Source organism: Orcinus orca, chromosome 14 (assembly GCF_937001465.1).
Source record: "Orcinus orca chromosome 14, mOrcOrc1.1, whole genome shotgun sequence".
Classification (NCBI taxonomy): Eukaryota; Metazoa; Chordata; class Mammalia; order Artiodactyla; family Delphinidae; genus Orcinus; species Orcinus orca.
Window position 1 is genome coordinate 84,118,085 of NC_064572.1, and position 21,598 is coordinate 84,139,682.

At 48.0% G+C, this 21,598-nt stretch overlaps 1 protein-coding gene across 14 annotated transcripts in view; it reads right to left on the reverse strand.

The window, feature by feature from the left end:
* Nucleotides 1–21,598, reverse strand: part of UROS (uroporphyrinogen III synthase) — a 34,348-nt gene extending 12,750 nt beyond the window's left edge. For 9 of the 14 annotated variants that reach the window (XR_007471178.1, XR_007471179.1, XR_007471180.1 and 6 more), the window contains exons 1-5: nt 21,361–21,598; nt 6,317–6,405; nt 6,054–6,137; nt 4,310–4,406; nt 1,384–1,458 (exon numbers count right to left, since the gene is read on the reverse strand). Coding sequence is in view for 11 of the 14 variants with exons in the window: in XM_033420753.2 (XP_033276644.2) it covers nt 1,384–1,458; nt 4,310–4,406; nt 6,054–6,137; nt 6,317–6,405; nt 21,361–21,598 (583 nt within the window). In the remaining 3 variants the exon portion in view is untranslated. The other 5 variants (XM_049696767.1, XM_004265720.4, XM_033420755.2 and 2 more) reach the window with 5 other exon arrangements.

A 21,598-nucleotide genomic window follows, 5' to 3' on the forward strand; every position in this document is an offset into this window, starting at 1 on the left:
ACTTCTCTGTAAGTTTTCTTCGAAACAGCTTGGACAGATTTTACCAGCAAAGGGATTAGTGGGCCAAAGGGTACAACTATTTTGGCAAAGCTTTTGAATACATGCCAACCAAGTACTTCTCAAAAGATGTGAACCAAATTTCAATGCCATTTAGCAATATTTGAATACATTTGTTTCACCGCACCCTTATCAGCAGCATTATATAGTTAACTAATTAATTACTATTTGTAAATTTAAAAAGGAAAAAAATCATGTTTTAAACTGAACTATAGTGTTCAATGAACAAAGCTAAGTCAGTGTGGAAGGAAACCTCCTCTTTTCCTCCTCTGCTCTCATCACCACACGTCTGCACTCTGGTTACCCAATGTGTGGGTTTTCCACACCAAGCAATTCTCCAGTTCTCAGCTAGGTGTCCTACAAGTGAACTCAAGTCTGACACTCTCTACTGGGAGGTAGCGTCATATCCCGAGGATGGAAGGCTCAGTCCCACAAACTGCTCCCACTTCAGACCCAGGTCTCTGCTTGTGCTTCTGACTGACCAGCTCTAAATCGGAGGTTCTCACAACCCACTCCTTGGGTTGGATCATTTGCTAGAACAGCTCACAGAACTCAGGAAGATGGTTTACTAACTACTGCAGATTTATTACAAAGGATATTTCAAAGGGTGTAAATGAACAGCCAGATGGAAGAGGTGCAGCAGGCAGGTATGCGGAGAGGGCCTGAGCTTCCGTGCCCTCTCCTGGCTCCAGCCTCCCAGCACCCTCCGCATTACTGTCCTTCTGGATTTTTATGGCGGCTTCATACACAGCCATGATTGATTGATTAATTCAACCTCTGGCTGATGTCTTCTCCCTGGAAGTAGGAGGCAGGGAGGGCACGAGGCTGAAAGTTCCTACTCTAATCGGGGGATCAGTTCCCATGGCAACTAGCCTCCAACTTAAGGGGCTTTCCAAAAGTCACCCCATTAAAGTCAACTCAGGTGGAGCTGAAAGAGGTTTGTTATGAATAACAAAGTACACCTTATCTTTTTTTTTTTTTTTTTTGTGGTACGCGGGCCTCTGACTCCTGTGGCCTCTCCCGCTGCGGCGCACAGGCTCTGGACGCGCAGGCGCAGCAGCCATAGCTCACGGGCCCAGCCGCTCCGCGGCATGTGGGATCTTCCCAGACCGGGGCACGAACCCGCGTCCCCTGCATCGGCAAGCGGACTCTCAACCACTGCGCCACCAGGGAAGCCCCACCTTATCTTTTTTATCACTCAGGAAATTCCAAGGGTTTTAGGAGCTCTGTGCCAGGAACAGGGACAAAGACCAAATATATATTTCTTATTATAATCACAATATCACAGTCATTCTTTGGTGTTTTATTTGTACCTTGACTGCTTACCTAGAGAAGCAGTAGCATTTCCCACCACATACACTGACTTAGCATTCCATTTTTCTTGCAGAGACTTTCTCCAGACTGTAAAACATGAAATGTGATGTGAGTTGCAAATACCAAAGCGGCCATTTGGACTGCTGCCCAAGGCTGTTTGTTCATCCTAAAAAACTTGTGAGCAAGGAAAATTATTAATAACCAAATACAAAGAACAGCATCTCAAACTAAAATCCATTTTTATATTCTGTCCATATTCTGCAGGCAAATTTTTTAAAATCACTTTGGCAAATATTTCAACATGCCTTCCTTATTGAAGGCATTAAGTATTAAATCATTTCCACAGTTGGCACTAGAAGGATTTTTAGTGCATGCTAGTAAACATAACTTGAAGAATTAATTTGCATGGTAATATTAAAATTTAAAAATCTAGACTTTTTTCTTTTTTTTTTTGGCCGTGCCACGCAGCTTGCGGGATCTTAGCAAGGGACTGAACCCGGGGCCATGGCAGTGAAAGTGCTGAGTCCTAACCACTGGACAGCCAGGGATGTCCCCCCATAATCTAGACTTTTAAAGAAAAAATTACTGGTCGCGAAAAAGAGGCAACTTAAATGTCTAATAAAGCAATATGACTGGTTTTATTCGGGATATAAATCTGAAAGCAGTCAAGAAACTGTCATCTCAGATGGGAAGGCTCATTTATCTATTAGGTCAAAGAAGAGAATAAATATCAGGTTCATAAACAAACACAATTTAATAGAGAACACTAGCATCTGATGACAAAAAATAAGCATCTTTAAATACGGATTAAAGAGAAACCAAGAGAAAGTGCACAGTGTAAATGTACCACAAGGCCGCCTGGCATTCAACATCCTTTTAGACGATAAGGAAACACTAGCTCTTCCTTCCTAAGATCTGACTGTGAGTGTAATTTTCCCTTAAATTCAATAGTGTTACTCTACCCTTTACACTCCTGTGAGAAATTCCCTTTTAAAAAGCGATAAAAGGCTGAGTTTCACCTTCTTTCCTCTCCTACCCCACAAACGTAAGTAATATTTATTTAAACATTATCTACAGCACGTGAACAAACCATTCTCCAAGCATCATAGCAGATATGAGTTGGAGCAAGCCCTGGGTGAAATCAGAATGCCCGGCTTCAGAGCTGGCTCTGCCCCTTAACTTGGGCTCGTTCCTGGCAAGTCAGCTGACCCACCTCCTCTGTTTCCCTGTCGAGATAACGGGGATTAACTACACCTCTCCTGCCTGTATTCATAGAGTTGTTGTAACAATCAAAATAAGAAAATGTATGGACTATATTGTACACCTGTAACTTATATAATATTGTACACCAACTATATTTCAATCAAAAAAAAGAAAAAAAGAAAATGTATGGGAAAATGCTTTTTAAACTATAAAGCATTATAAAAAGTTATGGTGTCCGTGCTGGGGATTTTTTCTTTTTCATCATCTTCATCCTCAAAACACATACAAAAGGGAAAGCACAACTGTAAGGCCAAGATTCCTGAAGCACCACTGGGAGAGAATACACACGCTTCTCCATCTCGAGTCTTCTTTCTCCATTTTGGAAATAACAGTACTTCCGGTTCTGAGTTGCCTTGAGGATTGGACAGCACAAGTCCTCATCCCTAAGAAAAGCGTTAGACTTTCTCCTCAGTAGGAGGTAACTGCGTATATGAAATCTCCGAGTTGGTGATTGTTTTGGCTGTAATGAAAGCCTAATTGACTGTAAAGATAATGACCACTCTGCACTGTCACTTACTCAGTGTCACTACGCACCAGGAGATGTCCTGAATGCTTCACTTTGGGACTCAGACTCTGCAGCTAGAATCATAAAACTGTGACTTACAGACCGTGTGGTCCTGGAGAGTTTCATGCCCTCTGCTCCACAGGCTCCTCATCTGTCAGGCGGGGATACTAACCATACCTACCTCACGGATAAAGCAGCCAGGGCCTGGTGTGGCACACGGTAGGCCCTAGAGAAGCTCCAACTAGTGGCAGAAGTGACGATCCTGGGATGCAAGTATTATTGTGCCCACTTTACAAACAAGGAAACTGAGGCTCAGCGAGGTCAAGGAAGCCGCCAAGGTCAGAATGGCCATCTGAGGCCAGGCCTAACTGGCTGCAAAGCCCTTTGATAACCACCCGTCCCGCTGCCTCCCCCTGTTAGTATAACTGGAGCTGGTCCGGCCTGACAGACTGGCTCCAGGGCCTTGGACAGGTGCTGACCCTCCCCAAGCCTCAGCATTCTTATCTGTAAAATGAGGACCATGGTAGGTGAGCCTCTGGCCGGTCCAGGATTGAATGCGATTGTGAATGTCAAGCTAACATAGAGCCTGGTATACAGCAGGCACTCCACACATGTTAGCTCAAAGCTGTCTGATGGGACAGACTAAGGTGGTGTTCAGTCTGAGAGCCGGGCTCTGACAGAGAGGGAAGGAAGCGAGAAGGAGGCCTGAGCGGGGTCACATCATCGAGTGCTGGCTCGGCACACACTGTTCTCATGTGCTGTTGGACCTTCCCATCGGCCCTGTGAGGAAAGACACTGGCGCCCATATACTGTGACCACCTGGTGGGTGCACGTGGAGACCCCCCACAGCGGCACCCGTCTGGGCATTTAGGAGGTAGCACCGTCTCCTACTTCCTGGTGACACAGTGCCACGAAGCGCTCACCCCGGTCAGAAGGCTACCATGTAACATGTCATTCTGTGTGGGACACTAAGAAACAGTTTAGAAGAAGGAATTTCATCTTCTGCTCCCTCCAAAGGTTCCAAAAACACGAAGTAACTTGGTACCTAAATAGTTTTTGACTAAAAGTCATTGCACTTTCTCAAACCTGAAGTCCAGCTATTTCTGGAATCTAGTATCACCAACAGGACAAAGCAAAGTCCACTGGCATTCACAGCAGACCCACCCTTACCTTCGGTTTTATTGTCTTTCTCCAAACACAGCTCCACTGCTTCCACTGCTCTGGGGCTGGTAAAAATGAGGCCCCCGTAACCTTCAGGGTGAGACAGCTGCACACCAAACAACAGCAAAGGCATTTTATATGATAGCCAAGTTCAACATTTTCCAGAATTCTAAATGCTTCACAATAGTAGCAGGCAAACTAATTCCATCCATCCATCCATCCATCCATCCATCCACTCAAGACAGAGCTTACTATGCGCCTGGAACTACTCTAGGCCTTTAAGGACATACAGGTAAATTCACAGCATTTCCCTCAAGGAGCTCACAGTCTTGGGGAGGGAGAGGCCAGTGTGATGCAGGGTGGCAGGTGTAACGGAGCCAAGGGACAATGTGACTCAGTCTGGGTGTGGCTGGGGTGCAGGCAGGACGGTAGACTTGACCTGCATCCATAAGAAAGCTGGAACATTCAAGGAGTGATATCCATGCTGAAGCCCTGGTTTTTGAGCATAAAAATGGTGATAAAATCTATTGAACACGTATTCTGAGCTGGGCACTGGGCTGTTATACACATAATCCTGCACTGAATCTGTGAAAGTGCCCTGTGAGACGGGTGGCACTATTTGCATCGCACAGATTAAGACACAGAGGCTTGGCGAGGATAAAGAACTAGTCCAAGGTGAGGGGCAGAGCCGGCACTTGAGCACATGCCCCTATGATTCCCAAGCCCGTGCGCTCGCTCACTGCCCAACAGGAGCTTCAGAGAGGGAGTCCAGGAAGCCCCTCATGAAACCAACTGGCTGGGGGTGATGGAGAAGCTCCCACAGAGACTCTAGTATTTTTATGAGCACAGGGGCCTAGCAAAGATTTCAAATGATGAGCTCTGGTTCCCTGTTAAAGCTGCTTACGGAAGAGCATGCGATGTGGGTCCCTTATACATTCCTCACAGCACACAGACCCAGGGCAGATGCCAAATCAATGTTTGCTGAGTAAACTGCTGAATGAATAATTCAATCTTCAGCTCAGAGCGAAGGGAGATAGCAGAGAGGTCCTCCGCAGAGTGACAGGTGGGCTCTGACATGCAGAGCACGGGGGTGAACCTGATGCTCACAGCGGCCCGGGAGCCCAGTGGGCAGGGCTGGGCACACCAGTCCCATGAAGCCGCCCTGGCTCTGGGCCCACGTGTCCAGAACGGTGCCCCCGGGGAGATGTCCGGTGACAGGGTGCACACTGATGGGGCCTGGGGTGCTGGGCCCTGAATCTTTAGTCAGAAGCATTTGGAGGGCTTTCCTGGGACTCTCCCTGGCCATAACTATCACTCCAATACATGGAAGCAGTCCCAACTCTCCCTCTTATCTGCTGGAGAACTCCGCCAACCTGCCCAACCTGGGGAGAAACAACAGCTCTTCTGCGCTTCGCTGAGGTCAGGGGCGTGGACTGAATGACAGGAGGAAGGTGAAGGGTCTGCGTGGCCAAGAGCAGCACAGGCTTGGTGCCTCAGCATGACTGGCTCTCCCGGGCCTCCTTACGGGCCCACCTCCAGGTTGGGTGGCTTTCTGGGGCCGCTGGTAGAGGCTCGGGCCGAGGATCCAGTAGCAGCCAAGTCCTGGAGCAGGTGAGCTTGTGCCGTCCTTGTTTTACAGTTGGGTAGTGAGATGAGGGCTAGCAAACGGGTCCTTCCCCTAGAATTCTGTAGGCGTCTACAGAAACCAAACGTGTCTCATTCAGAAACGATGGTGCTCACTGATGAATCTTACCTTCTCCAAAAAACTGGGAAGAGACCAAAACTCAAATGATAAAACAGGGATCAAAGTGGCTTCGAGTCCATATAATCCTAATTCCTGCAGGTAAAAGAATATGGTTTTGAATTGGCCAGGGTTGTTTGGAAAATAAGGAAAAGGTCCTATTTCACAACTTATTCTGCGCCAGTTCCTCAGAGTTTTAGCAGATGGACCCTCCCCTTGACTTCAATCACAAGGCAGTGTTGGGCTTTCGGGGACCAGGTGTGTCAGGTACTTACCCGGATGTAGGGATCCTGGCCACAGTCGTCCTCCTTAGGGTCTTTCAGTAAAAGAACCTTCATTATTGCCTGGCAGTCTTTACGGGGTGCTGTGACAGAGCAGGGAAACGGATCTTAATTAGATCTCAAAGCCTCTTCCTAAGCAGTGTCAGCTGGGCTGGGCTCCAGGAGCAGGTAATCAGCTGCTGGCTGAAGCGGCCCATCCCTCGCACACAATGACTTGGCGTTTATGGGCTCGTTCCTTCTGGAGACCCTGTGTCACCGATAAGGCCCAGGGACAGCATGCTGGCACCTGATATCACTTGGAAAGGCAGATGAAAGCCATTAGGGAAAGGCAGTGTCCTAGCTAAACATTTAAGGCTCACAGAAGAGAACTGATGCAAATTCTGGGTTGTATCTATAACAAATATAGAAATGAGCATCTTATATTTTAAGGAAGTAAATAATTACTTCCATTTCAAGATAAATATACTCAGTTGCTCATAAGCTCTTTAGGAAATGACTATACTGACTCTTCTATTTCTCAAGTGATGTTTTATAAATGTGGTCGAGTATCATGAGAGGATTTTTCAAAAATCTTCTAACCCAGAAACCAGCTGGTTGATATTTATCAAAAGGCTTCTATACTTCATACCCCTTCTTCCTATGATTTCACTTCCAAGAATAAATTCTAAGGTGACACTCATATATGTGTGAAAAGATTAACATAAAGATATTCATCCTGGTCTTTTTTTTTTAAATTGACATATAACATTGTGTAAGTTTAAGGTATACAATGTGATTTAATACATTTGTATGTTGCAATATGATTACCACTGTAGCATTAGCTAACACCTCTATCACCTCACATAATTATTTCTTTTTTGTGGTGTGAACAATTAATATCTAGTCTCTTAGCACCTTTGAAGTTATAATACAGTACTGTTGACTATAATCACCATGCTGTGCATTAGATTCGCCCCCCCACACCCAGAACTTATTTAACTACTAGTTGCAAGTCTGTATCTTGGTATTCTTTACAATTGCAAATACCTGGAAACAATGTAAACATCTAACAATGAGAGAATGGTGTAATAAATCATGGTACAGTTATATGAAATCATTAAAATATTCATAAACAACTTAATTATATGGATTATTTAATCACAAAATAATGTTAAGTTTAAAAGAACAGGATTCGGAATTGCATTAAGGTACCATTTACAGATTTTATATATACACATATACGAAAGAATATTCTTTGGTGGTAGGTTAGGGTGATTATTTTCTTCTCTACCTCTTTCTGTTTTACCCCCCAATTTTTTACAATAAATATTAAATTCCTTTTGTGTCAAGGGGGTAAAAGCACATTATAACCATCCCCAAAGCCTCAAATCAAATACTGTCGAAGACCTGCAAGATAAACTCTGCTGGAAATGCACAAGTAGCATTAGACTACCAGTTAGTGACTTAATAAATATTATACAGTGGTTGACAGTAGTCAAAGAAAGTATATTGCTTGGAGCAGAAATGTGTTAACTCTGGGAGCCATTACTTATAAATTATTACTGAACATACTTCTGGAAGATTATAATATCTGTGGGACATCTTAGGAAAATTGTCTCCAAATGAATTGCTTTGTATCTAAGCAACCAAACTGGGGTGAACTAATAATAATTATGAAATCAAGTTCAATTAATGCTGCTGTCGAGCTGTTAGCTAGAGAGACGGGGCATTTGGGGAAATGGGCAGTAGCATCGTTTCTATCATTTCCTGAAGTTATTCAGAATGTGTCTCCCACAGAAATCAGGAATCTCCCTTTCAGTGATGGTCACTGTTAGGTGTCAGCTTGGCGAGGATGTTTTCCCCATTTATTCACAAATGCTAACCTAGGGGCTGCTGGGCAGGTATTTTAGAGATATGATCAAGTCGACTTACTGAAAGGATCACACAGAACAAACCAAGCGTTTAGGTGGGATTCAAAGAAGGAAGACACTTATCTTCGTTCTGGTCCCAACCATTTCAAACAAGGCTGTGGACAGATGGTCTCGTGTGGAATTACGTCGGTACATCCTGTTAACTCCGCCTTCAACATGAATCCACGGTCCAGCCGCTTCTTAACTTCCCCGCTCCTGAGACCACGTGCACGCTGGCTTTTAGTAAAAGGGGTGATCCTTGGTAATCAGGGAGGGCCTGGTTCTGTCAAAAGAAAGGCCTGAAGAGCAGAACTGAGGTTTCCTTGAGGAAGAAGAAATTTTGCCTGTGGCCACAGCTGCAGCTCATGCCCTAGCCTGGCCTGCCCTTCCCGTCAGCTTGCACGGTGGATTTCAGCCCTGCCTCGCCAGCCCTCATGGCTGCACAAGGCGATTCCTTGCACTAAGTCTCCTGACATATATCCCCTACTGCTCTGTTTCTCTGTGGAACCCTGACTGATACACCTTCCAATCTGGGGGCTCCAGGAGTCTGGCATGTCACTAAGCGGCAGGTAGAACTTGGCATTTTCTGCATAAATCTTTCTGCGGCGTGCAAAGCGAGCAACTACTGTGGGGATTAAAAAGTGGGAGCGTAATGCTGTGAAGCAGGCATCCTGCAGCCACAGACCCCTACTCAGCCTTATCCTATTCCCCCCACCTTGGTTCTAGGTTCCAGGATACACATCCCCAAGTTTCCAAAGCATCTGTTAGTACTACTTTCAGATACCAGGAGCCAATCTCTCACACAAGTGTTTCTATAGTGGTCTCAGGCAGTGACGCCTGGGACCTCCCTCAGGGAGGTGCGGTCTGCATTATTTGTTGGAGGCGTGGACAAGTTCAAGCACTCCAGGCTGTGAGGTGACGTGGCAGAGGTGACTGGGGTGTGGGTTTACCTCTCCAGGGCGACCTCTCTGAGCAGGAGAATCTGAGTTGAGATCTGAATGGTAACAGCAGGGGCAGAAATGTTCAAGTGTCAGAAAGGGGCTCGGGGTGTCCCCAGGAGGGAAGGGTAGGCGTGGCTCAAGAGCGAAGGATAAGGGAGGCTCTGGTTCCATGAGAAATGGGAATCCACTGGAAGGTTGAAGCAGGAGTGACAGCAATGGGATTCACACTTCAGAGAGACCTCAGGCTTTGGGGCAAGGCTAGCCACCACAGACTAGGCGTGCAGGCGGTCTCAGGAGCAGGGAAGTTAAGCGGCTGGACCGTGGATTCACACTGAAGGCAGAGCTAACAGGAGGTACCGACGTAATTCCATGCGAGACCGTCTGTCCACAGCCTGGTTTGAAATGGTTGGGACCAGGATGAAGATAAATGTCTTCCTTCTTTGAGTCCCACCTAAACGCTTGCTTTGTGCTGTGTAATCCTATCAGGAAGTCAACTAATATTCATAGACAGTTACTGTGAACCAGGCACTGGGTATATAATACGATTCCTGCCCTCGTATTAATGGGAGGGTAAAACAGATACACTACAAATAAGTAAAAATAGTGACAGAGTCACAGTGCAATGAGCGTTATGAAAGGAAAGTCAGCATGCTGTGGAAACAACTGGCAAGTCTTATTTGGACTAGGAGGGGTGGCAGGGATTGCCACTTGCCCCCGAAAACCCACTCTTCCCTTCTCCCTCATATGAATGGAGCCCCTCATAATAACGGTGCACGTGGTTGCCCAAGATAAAAACGTGTAGCGGGATGTGGCCAGGTGACTAGGTTCTGGCCGACAGGATGGACATCGAAGGGACGTGCACACTTCCAGGTCCTGCCTTAGCAGGAAGTGCTGCGCCCCTGCCCTCCCCTTCCTGCCTCCCGGCTGGCGGGAATGCAGGCCAGGTGGTCAGCCCCTTCTACTGCAGGGGAGGGTAACGCCCTGGGGGTGACGGAAGGAGCAGGACCCCTTTGTATGGCAGAGGCACCAGTCAGCCAGGGCTTTTACATCAGAGAAAAGGAGAGTTCTATCCTGTTTCAGCCATTGCTATTTGGATTTCTGTTAGAGCAGTGGAACCCATATCCTAACTAATACAGAGGCCAGAATAGCTTTCCCGAGGACCTAATGCTTAGACTTAGACGTGGTGCCTGAGTAGGATTAAGCTCCAAGGTTGGCATGCCTGAGGGGTGGGAGAGGTCTGCGCAGCTGGAATGTACAGCGGAGAGTGGGGAGACAGGCCTCATCCGGTCCTGTTAGGGAGTTTGGGTTTATCTTAGTTCCAGTGGGAGGCGTCTTGCTGATGGATTTACTTCTCCTCTCCTTCCCTGGTTTCTGCTTGCCCTTTTCTCTTCCCCTTTCTCTCTGGGGCAACACAAGGAGGGAAGTGTGGGGTCACAGAACAAGCACAGGATGAAGGGCCAAGAGACCAGCTTTACTGTCCATGATGTGATCTTTTCTCCCCTGTCAAATGGGAATAAACTCTGCCCCACCAAGGCCGCTGAGTGACTCAAAGGAGATAACAATTGAGCACTTACTACATGCCAGAGACTGTTCTAGAAGCTTTACATGCATTAAAGCTATGAGGTTTATCCCACTTTATAGATGAGGAGACTGTGGCATATGGGGGACAAAACTCACCCGAAGTCCCCGGACCAATGAGTGGCAGAGCTGCCACACTCAGGCAGCCCAGCCCCAAAGCCCGTGCTCTCACCCCTGCGCTGTGCTGCACACCCAAGTGCTTAGGAAGACAGAGAGGTAAAAAGACATAAAGGACTTCCCTGGTGGCACAGTGGTTAAGGATCCGCCTACCGATGCAGGGGACACGGGTTCGAGCCCTGGTCTGGGAAGATCCCACATGCTGCAGAGCAACTAAGCCCGTGCGCCACAACTACTGAGCCTGCGAGCCACAACTACTGCAGCCCACATGCCTAGAGCCCAAGCTCCACAAGAGAAGCCACCGCAATGAGAAGCCCACCCACCGCAATGACCTGGTCACCGCAACTAGAGAAAGCCTGCACAGCAATGAAGACCCAACACGGCCAAAAATAAATAAATTAATTAATGATAATTTTTAAAAAGACATAAAGTATCACTCTAGTGCAAAGTGCTTAGTTTGGTAATGAAAACATGTGAGAGCAAAACCAATCTACCCACTGCAAACAGAAAATATTTCTTCTGGGTTCTACTCTGTGGTTCTCTCAGGTAATAAAACTGATGCCTTAGGGATAACTGTTAAGAAATTCCATGAGATGGGCTGCAGGACTTGACAAATAAATATCAAATACTACCCTTGTCCCTTTTCTGCCGTTGCTCAAAGCATCTCTAACATAAAATTAAGAGGAACCGTTGCTGATGCTTCTTGGCCACGCCAAAGGCCATGTCATCAGGTTCACTGAGAAAGGGATCAACTGATACGTGCACACAGATAGCTGTGCTAACACCCTGGTACTTTTCTCAGTAACTGAGAGTTTAAAGCTGAGAGTGTTCCCTCATCCTAACACCCCATAATGGACAGGTACCAGTTCCTGAACTACTGGGCACATCCAGCCCAGGGCAGAATCCAAAGGCTCAGAGAAAGGTCTACAGACACTTTCTCAAAAAGGGAAGGGCATTCCCAAAACGTCCTGCAGTGCCCAAGGGTCTGCAGCAAAGGCCCAGGGACCAGGTGACAGAAATACCTCGTAGCAAAGGAAACACTCGCCAGGGGAGGCCTGGCTCACGGGGCAGCTGGGCCCCTGTGAAGGCACACGTGATCACCAGCTGCTCTGTGAAACAGGAACGACCTCCCTGCCTGGAATCTCCAGGTTCTGTCCAATGGCTTGCTTTCTACAATCATGGGGGCTTAGATGGTGGCATTACTGCAATTTCTCACAGGCCAAGGGAAAGACCGGGATATTTCTAGAGTTCAGTGCAGACTGTCATTCCTAGCTCAAGAAACCCACATTCCTGTCATCTCCAAAATGTAGCCAACAAGAGTGAGAAAGACAAACATTGCTATTTCTCACCCACACGGTTTCCCATCCTTAGGACCACAGAGGAAATACAGCCAGCCCAAAAGGTGTAGGTGCCCTAGCTCTCATGGAAGACACAATTGATTGAACTGTGCTCCCTCCAAAGAAGTCCTAACCCTTGGTACCTACAAATGTGAATTTACTTGGAAATAGGGTCTTTGCTGATGTAACTAGGTTAAGCTGAGGTCATGGTGGATTAGAGTGTCCCACATAACTATGACTAATCCAACACGACTGGCATCCTTAGAGAAGAAAATCTAGACACAGCTAGAGGCAGACAGAAGGCCATGTGAAGGAGGCAGAGACTGCAGAGACGCTGCCAAAGGCAAGAAACACCTGGGCCCCCCAGCAGCTGGAAGAGGAAGGAAGGAGCCTCCCCTAGAAGCTTCAGAGGAGGCAGGCATGCCCCACAGACCCCTGGACTTCAGACTGCTGGCCTCCGGAACTGGGAGACAATACACTTCTTTTGCTTAAGCCATGTGCTCTGTGGTATATGTTACAGAAGCCCTAGGCAACTAGACAGAGGGGAACTGATTTTTGGTGCTGTCTACAGGACTGTCTCTTAAGAAAAAGCACCTGTGTGTGTGCTCCCAGCATGGCCAATCCTTCCTTTTCAGCTGAGGAGTTTGAGGTTGGGGTGTGGCAGGGGGACCTGCCCGAGCTCACATGGGAAGTCCGAGGCAGAGCCAGTACTGAGCCCAGGCCTTGGGGTCTGAGTTCAGTTCCCCCCACCAGCTCATGCCCATCACACCATCTAAAGACTGGAGGAAGCGACACAGCCTTTCCTGGTGGGTGATGAGCCTCCACGTGAACTAGTACTTAGCATGACATTTTCACTCAACTACGAAGCTTTTCATTTGGGGTTTAACCTTAATTATGTTTTATTTATTTCCCTCTACCCCGAGTCCCTGAGACTTAACACAGGAAGGGATTTCACCACAGTCCTCTTCTATTCTGGGCAGGAAGAGTGGGGGAGATGTCAGAATTTTTATCCTTATAGGTGGGGCAAAGTTCAGCTGCACCCTGAAGGCTTGCAAGCCCTGTACCTGCCCAGCCTCAAGACCAAAGAGAGAGCCCCGAGTCAGCGACAGAGACATCAGGAGTTGAATGGACGGGGGATCTTACGTGTCTGAAGCAGGGTCCTGGAGTGACACCCCACCGTGTGTGGCAGACAGCGGGGAGGACATGGCAGCAGTCCTTGCTACCTGGGGAAGAGGGCGGTTACCAGTTACGGGGAGAACTGACATCGGGTTGGCTCATCAGTTGCATGGGAAACCAGCAGAGGGGCCGCCCCTCGCCGCCCCTTTGATAAATTATCATAGTGGAGATAGTTCGGATTCAAAGATTTCAAAAATCACCAGCTGGCGCCAGGAGCAGGTACATAGGCATTTACTGATTATATCATAGGCGCTACAACTGAAAGGAAAGGTCAGTCAGGTGAGTAAGGTGTAGGTGAGGCAGGGACTGGTCGAGCACGGGATGTGCAGAGAGTAAGAGAACAGTCATCTTGGGTGGCCTGATCATACAGGTGACCATGTATACCAGTCTGTCCAAGACAGTCCCAGTTTACAGCTGTCGTTCTGGTGTAATTACTGACAGCACCCAACTACACTCTCAAAAGTCTCCCATTTTGGACAGTAAATTACGGAGTCACTTTCCTTATAACGGCTATGGATGTTCACAAATGTTTTACACAGCTTGATGGAATGGAAAAAATGCAGGACTAGAAATGAGGAGACTCTTATTCCTGTCCAAGAAATATGAGAGGTTTCAGTAACACAGTGTCTGGCAAGTATGAGAATGGTGGCCAGGCAGTAGGGCCAGAGCCCAGGGAGCTCCAAGGGGGAGCAGATGGGCCCCGGGCTCAGAGCCACAGTGCAGGGCCATCCAGGCTGTGGTGAGGACTTTGCCTATTATCTGAATGAGCTGTGATACCACTGGAGGATTCTGAGCACAGGACTGACCTGCTCTGACTTAGAGTTTCACAGGACCACTTGCAGGTGTGTGGAGAAAAGCCTGGAGGTAGAAAGGAGTAAAATAGCGAGGATACTGGAACAGTTTCGGTGAGAGATGTTATGGGCTTGGACCAGATTGGCATTTGAAGTGGGGAAAAGTGAATGCACTTGGATATATTATGAAGGTGTAGCCAACAGCATTGACTTGGACTAGACGCAGGGTAGAGAGAAAAAGGAATCAAGGTGACTCCAACTGGACAACTGCAAGAACAGTAGCACCATGTCAGGACGTGAAGAACGACACAGACTATCCTTCAGAATGCCTCTTCTCCACCAGCGTACCCCAGCCCGTCAGAGTCCTGGGAATAGGTTCACAGGTGTGCCTGGGGTCTGGGTCCTCTCAGCCCTTGGGGGGGGCAGCTGGGTAGAGCCCAGGGCAGCCAGAACTCACTCCCATCGCCTCCACGCCCACCCCAGCCAGCCAGGGCTGACTGCCTTTAGCTGTAAACTGTAAATCCTCGTCTATTTATGGAAATGTGCTGAATATTACCATTTACTAGCTGTGCCATAGTGCTAAAAGTTGAAGAGTACTGGTATTAGACGTCCAAATGGAGAGATCAGGCAGGCGCTTTGGGCTTGGGGAAGGAGTCAGGTCAAAGGACAAAGACTTGGGAGTCATCAGTGTACAGATGGTATTTAAAGTCCTGGGACTGTGTGAGATTATGGATAGGAAAGAAGGGGGTCCAGGACAGAGCCCTAAAGCACTCGAACAATGTCAGTCAGGGATGCAGGGTAGAAGGGTCCTGGCAAAGGAGAAGGAAAACAGATTGGAGTGTGTCTTAGCTTGGGCTGCCATTAACAGACCACCACTGACTAGTGGGCTTAAACAACAGACAGTTATTTTCTCACAGTTCTGGAGGCTAGAAGTCCAAGATCAAGGTGCCATGAGGGTTTGTTCCTGGTGAGGCCTCTCTTCCTGGCCTGTAGACTGCTGCCTTCTTGCTGTGTGCTCACATGGCCTTTCCTCTGTGCTTGTGCAGAGAGAGACCCCTGGTGTCTCCTCCTCTTAAGGACACCACCGGTCCTGTAGGACTTGGGCTCTACCCTTAGGACCTCATTTAATCTTAATTACCTCTTTAAAGGCCCTATATCCAAATACAGTCACACTGGGGGTTAGGGCTTCAACATAGGAGTTTGAGGGGCAAAATTCAGTTCATAACAGAATAAGTTACAGAATAAAATGGACATAGAGATGTAATTGTAGATAAGAAGAGTACTGCTATTAAGAAGAGTAGGAGAAATAAGGCCATAACTGGCAAGGGAGGCAGTGAGGTCAAGAGAGGTTCCAGAAGCATTCCCCTTGCCCCACATACACACGTGAGAGACACCAGAGCGAGGGTAGGCGTGGAGAAGGGCATTCCGGATTATAGGCAAGTCAGGGAAGAATGCCATGCAATGCACTTGGGGAGCAAATGAGCAAGGCCCTTTGGTATGACTTTCTCCTTGAGGTTCCAGGTGTACCTTGTTCTGCCTTGTCCACTTGTAGAAGCTCCTGAATTTTAGCCACAAGGAGAACTAAGAAAGGACAAGCTGGCCTTCCAGGCCAGAAAGTTGGCTCTCAATTAGGCAGGAGAGGGGCTCTGCCATATTGCTTTCATTTACCCAAGAAACACTGAGTCTCTTCTTTGTGATGCTGGGTACTGGATGCTGTGCAAGGGACAAGTCAGACTTAGTGCCCACCCTCAAGGAACTCCAAGGCTGGTGGGGGAGCCTTGGACAACCACAGAACTGTGAGCGAAGTATTGAGAAAGAGACAGTCAAGGTACTTCCTACTGCGAACTGCCAGGATCTGGAAGCAAGGCTTCAAAAGTGTGCCTCTGGGTCTGGGGCTCCTCTGATGCAGATTTTGTATTCTGCTGGGGTAGACGATTTAGGGTGAAGTATCCTTATTCTAACCACTTTGTACAGAAGGTCTGATGGGATTAACAAATAAAGGAGTTCAGCATCAAACTCATGCGGAATACGTTTAAGATGGGTAAAGCCAGCTAAGATGCTTTTCATTTACTAGAGCCTGGAGTATTCTAGGGATTGGGGCAGGCAAGGGGGTTCACAAAAAGTGAACAAACCAACCCCTTCTCAGCAATGTCACTGTGGCCAATGTACACCTTCACACAGGACTCCTTTAGCTGTTCCCATCAAGAAGTTCAGACACCAGTCATCCAGTCACTTGCTATGAAGAGCAAGCAGTGAAATGGCAAGCCCCTGTACTTGGCCTCTGTGGGGGACCGAATCCAAAATTTATATTTTGAATTCTTTTAACCCCCAGGACCTCAGAATGTGACCTTATTTGGAAATAGGCTATTTGCAGATGCAGTCAAGTTAAAATGAGGTCATTAGGGTGAGCCCTAATCATTTATGACTAGCATCCTTATAAAAAAGGGAAATTGCACACACAGGGACATACAGGGAAAACGTTAAGTGAAGATGAAGGCAGAGATCGGGGTGACGCATCTACAAGCTGAGGAAAGTCAGAGATGTGCCAGCAAACCACCAGCAGCTGGGAGAGGGGCCTGGAACAGACTCCCCCTCACAGCCTCAGAAGGAACCCACCCTTCTGACATCTTGATCTTAGAATTTTAGCCCCTGGAACTGTGAGACAGTACATTTCCTTTTTAAAAAAATATTTAGTGCTTCCCTGGTGGTGCAGTGGTTGAGAGTCCGCCTGCCGATGCAGGGGACACGGGTTTGTGCCCCAGTCTGGGAAGATCCCATGTGCCGCAGAGCGGCTGGGCCCGTGAGCCATGGCCGTTGAGGCTGCGCATCCGGAGCCTGTGCTCCGCAACGGGAGAGGCCACAGCAGTGAGAGGCCCGCATACCGCAAAAAAAAAAAAAAAATTATTTATTTTTGGTTGCGTTGGGTCTTCGTTGCTGTGCACGGGCTTTCTCTAGTTGCGGCGAGTGGGGGGCTACTCTTTGCTGCGGTGCGCGGGCTTCTCATCGCAGTGGCTTCTCTTGTTGCAGAGCACGGGCTCTAGGCACGCGGTCTTCAGGAGTTGCGGCACACAGGCTCAGTAGCTGTGGCTCGCGGGCTCTAGAGCGCAGGCTCAGTAGTTGTGGCGCACGGGCTTAGTTGCACCCTGGCATGTGGGATCTTCCCGGACCAGGGCTGGAACCCGTGTCCCCTGCATTGGCAGGCGGATTCTTCACCACTGCGCCACCGGGGAAGCCCAAGACAGCACATTTCTGCTGTTTATGCCATCTAGGTTGTGGTACTCTGATAGGGCAGCTCTGGGAAAAGAATAGTCTCATCCAGATTGAAGCTGCAAGTGTGGTAGAAATACAGCATGGGAAATCCTTTCTCCCTGCACTTCTGTGACCAAGTTGAAAGCTCCCTGCTGTAAGAAACTCCTGTGCTAACTGAAGAATGTCGTTCGCCCTCTGCCTCTACAAGAATGAAGTTACCAGCCACTGCAGTCGCTGACCTTTGACACACCCTGAAAGGAATTCAGGGCAGAGATCAGGAACGAGGCACTCTGAGCTCTGGAAAATCTGGCAGAACAGGCCTTCCAATAGTTAGATATTTTCAGGAGAAAATTTTATGAACCCAATTTCTTGCATCTTCTCATACCTATAAAAGCACTAAAATCACTAACGGAGATGTCAGCTCCTTGTGACTAGCAGCAGCCTTCTACCGATATGTGTGCTTGATTGCATGGACCCCCGTTACCAGAATCATATATTTGCTGACCTCCCCCCTACCTCTTCCGAGCAGCTCCTCCAAGCTATCTGAAAGCCGTCTCCTGGGCTATAGTCCTCAGTAAGCCCCAAATGAAACTGAACTCACAGCTCTCATGTTGCACGGTTTTTTTTTTAATAAATTTATTTTCTTTTATTTATTTTTGGCTGAGTTGGGTCTTTGTTACTGTGCGCGGGCTTTCTCTAGTTGCAGCAAGAGGGGGCTACTCTTCGTTGTGGTGCGCCGGCTTCTCATTGCGGTGGCTTCTCTTGTTGCAGAGCATGGGCTCTACGCGTGCAGCTTCATTAGTTGTGGTTCACAGGCTCTAGAGCGCAGGCTCAGTAGTTGTGGCACACGGGCTTAGCTGCTCCGTGGCATGTGGGATCTTCCCAGACCAGGGCTCGAACCCATGTCCCCTGCATTGGCAGGTGGATTCTTAACCACTGCGCCACCAGGAAAGCCCCGTTGCACGGTTTTTGTTTTTGTTTTTCAGTCGACACCTCTTACCTGTATTGTAGCAATACGAGGAAGGCAGGAAGAGAAGGAGAGGCAGGGGTATTCTCAAGCTTTTAGACAAGGAGGATTGTATGTGAGCCACTCTGAACTTTGACGAGAGGCCTGGTGGAGTGGAAGAAGCTTGTGCTAGAGGGGCTGAAGCCTGGGTTCTGGTCTATGCTGTTCTCCTCTTGGTCTCAATTCCTGCATCTGTAAAATGGGCTGGGTCCTCTGAACCACTGGCTTTTCTGAGGGACTTTCTTCCCCATAGTAGATGCTCAGTAATATTTGTTTGCACTTTAGATTTACCCAGCGACTTTTGAGCAGGGGGGATGGTCACTTTTCCTTAAAGAGACAGGGAACTGACTTGATTAAGGCCTCGTTGCTGGTAAGAAAGAGCCACACCTCAAACCCACGCTTTCTAACCAAGTCCTGCTGCTCTGAGATCAGCAATAACAGCAGCCACACTTTTACCAGCACATACTCTGTGTGATTTACCAGGCTAAGCATTTTACACGCAAGATCTTAATCTTCATTTAAACCAGCAAGGAAGGTATTATTATTCCTTTTTTACAGAAGAGGAAACCAAAACTCTGAAGGTTGGGTAACAGGCTCAAGGTCACACAACACAGTACGTGGCAGAGGTGAAGTTTCACCTCTTTCCAGGTGAAGTCTGGAGCCCATCCCCATTCTCTCAAGCACTTGCTACCACCTCTCTGCTCTTTTAAGATAAATTCTGAGCTGAAGGTGAAGATTGGGCCAGCAGGTCAGCAATCTAGTCTCTGACTGAGCGAAGTTCCGTGGGGTCAGTACCATATTTTCTTGAATGACAAAACCACGGTAGTCCACTTATTCGCATTTGCTACTCATTCACACTCTGACCATGAGCTCAACACTGGGTACTAATCCGAGGGCACAAAGTAAGGCTCCCCCCCCCCCATATCAACGCAATACATGCTTATTGTGGAAATTTTGCAAAATACAAAAAAGTATAGTTCCTCAAAAAATTAAAAATAGAATTCCTAGACGATCCAACAATTCCACTTCTGAATATATGCCCCCCAAAATTAAAAGCAGGGACTTGAACAGGTATTGGTACACTCACGTTCATAGCAGCATTACTTACAATCACTAAAAGGTGGAAGCAACCCGTGTCCATCCATGGATAAATGGATAACAACAACAAAAATACATACAATGGAATATTATTCAGCCTTAAAAAGGAAGGAAATTTTGACACATGCCACGGCAAAGATGAAGCTTGAAGACATTATGCTAAGTGAAACGAGCCAGCCACAAAAGGACAAATACTATATGATGCACTTACACAAAGTCCTAGAATAGGCAAATTCATAGAGAAGGAAAACCACCTTCCAGGGACTGGGGTAGGGGAGATTGCAGAGTTAGTGTTCAATGGGTACAGGATTTTGTTTTGCAAGATGAAAATTCTCTAGAGAGGGATGGCGGTGACGGTTGCACAAAAATGTGAACACACTTAATGCCACTGAACTGGACACTTGCTTAAAATGGTAAATTTTAGGTTCTGTGTATTTTTACCACAAAAAAGTATAGAAAAACAGGGGAAAAAATCACCCATGACATTTCAGTGCAGCTCTATTGGTAAGCTGGCACAGTGTCTTCTGAGTCTTTTTCTAATTTTAGCCTTTTATAGGTCTTTCTTTACAGCTACCTCTCTCGTGCATTATTGGAAGATGTTTTTACATTGTTATAGGACCCAAAGGGGCCATTTTAAGCTATGCCATCATATGTGAAGCCCTGATGTTTACACATATTATATTCCACGTTGTGGCCTGGTAGGCAAGACTGCTAGGAAAGACAGAACTCACAGAACACAATCATGGGGACTCTGGCTCTGAGGACCCTTAAGGTATCCTGCTTCCATTTCCTGCTGCTGAAGGATCATTGAGAGGTTATCACACTTCTGCTTAAAATTCTCCAACATCCAATCTCATAACTTGGGGACAGCTCATTCCATTTTTGCAGTCACACTCATCCAACCTACTCTCCTCATTTTACAGACAGAAAAAAAAGGAAAGCCATAGACCTCACTCTCAGAAAGCAGATGTCTTCTCTAATTTGTGACTTTCTCTCCAAATAGTATTCTTTACAACAGGCTGCAAACTGGCAGTGCGTGGGGTAAACCTCACCGGTAGATGAATTTTATTTGGCACAAGTTTTACAAATCAAGATTTTTTTGGTAAAAGTCCAGAACTCCAGGTTCTGTTGAAATGTGAGAACTGACCACACTGGGCGACATTTCCACTCGGCCAAGCTGGCAACAGCTGCCCGGTACACGCTCTCTACCTTGCCAAAGTCCCCTGCACTCTGTTCTCTCCAAAGAGGCTCAGGTCTAATTTAGAAATCCCCACTGGCCCTGTAGCGTACAAGGTTGATCCCTGACTTTAAACTTTCAGATTGAGAAATGCGCTCAGGATCGGTTTCATTCATCACTGACAAGGCTGTGCCACCGACTGTGCTGGGGCACGCCCGCAGGGTCGGGCCTTAACCAGGCGTGAGGGCATCTGCACAGATCCGACGACCTTCCATTCAGGGCCGACTACTACCCGCGGACTACGGCCCAGCACCCAGGCCAGCACTGGCCTCCGGGTTCCGCTCCCGACTCGTCATACACCGGCAGGGCAGCAGGCTGGCCCCTGCGGAACGCCGCGTAGTCGTCGGTACCGCGCGCGGGCGACACCTACCTCGTCTGGCTGGTGAGGCACTCGGCAGGCGCCCAGTCGGGGCGGAATCGCACGGTTCCCACCAGCAGGCAATGAAGCTGCGGGAGCTACCAGCCGGGAGGGCGGCACCCTCACCGCGTGGCCGGCGCTGCCATGGCGACGGCCCTCCCCGGGCCCCAAGCACCAGCACTCGCGCCAGGGGTCTTGGAGCCCCGGCCTCGCTCAGCTGGAGCTCACGCATGCGCACCGACACCCAGGACCCCCTGATACCTGGCGGACATGGGTCGAACCACTGCGCGAAGGGGAGAGAGAACCTTGGAAAGGCTGAGAATGGATGGAAGAAGGAAGAAAAGGCCAAGATAGGACCCCAGATTGACTTGACTCTTAAGGTATCAAGGCCGTGGAATCCACCAGGGGCAGTGGGGTTGACGCTGACTCCGCTCCGAGGTTCTTCGTGACCTTCTACCCCCTCCGCTTGTAATGGGTGGGCCCGGAAGGGCGGGCTCAT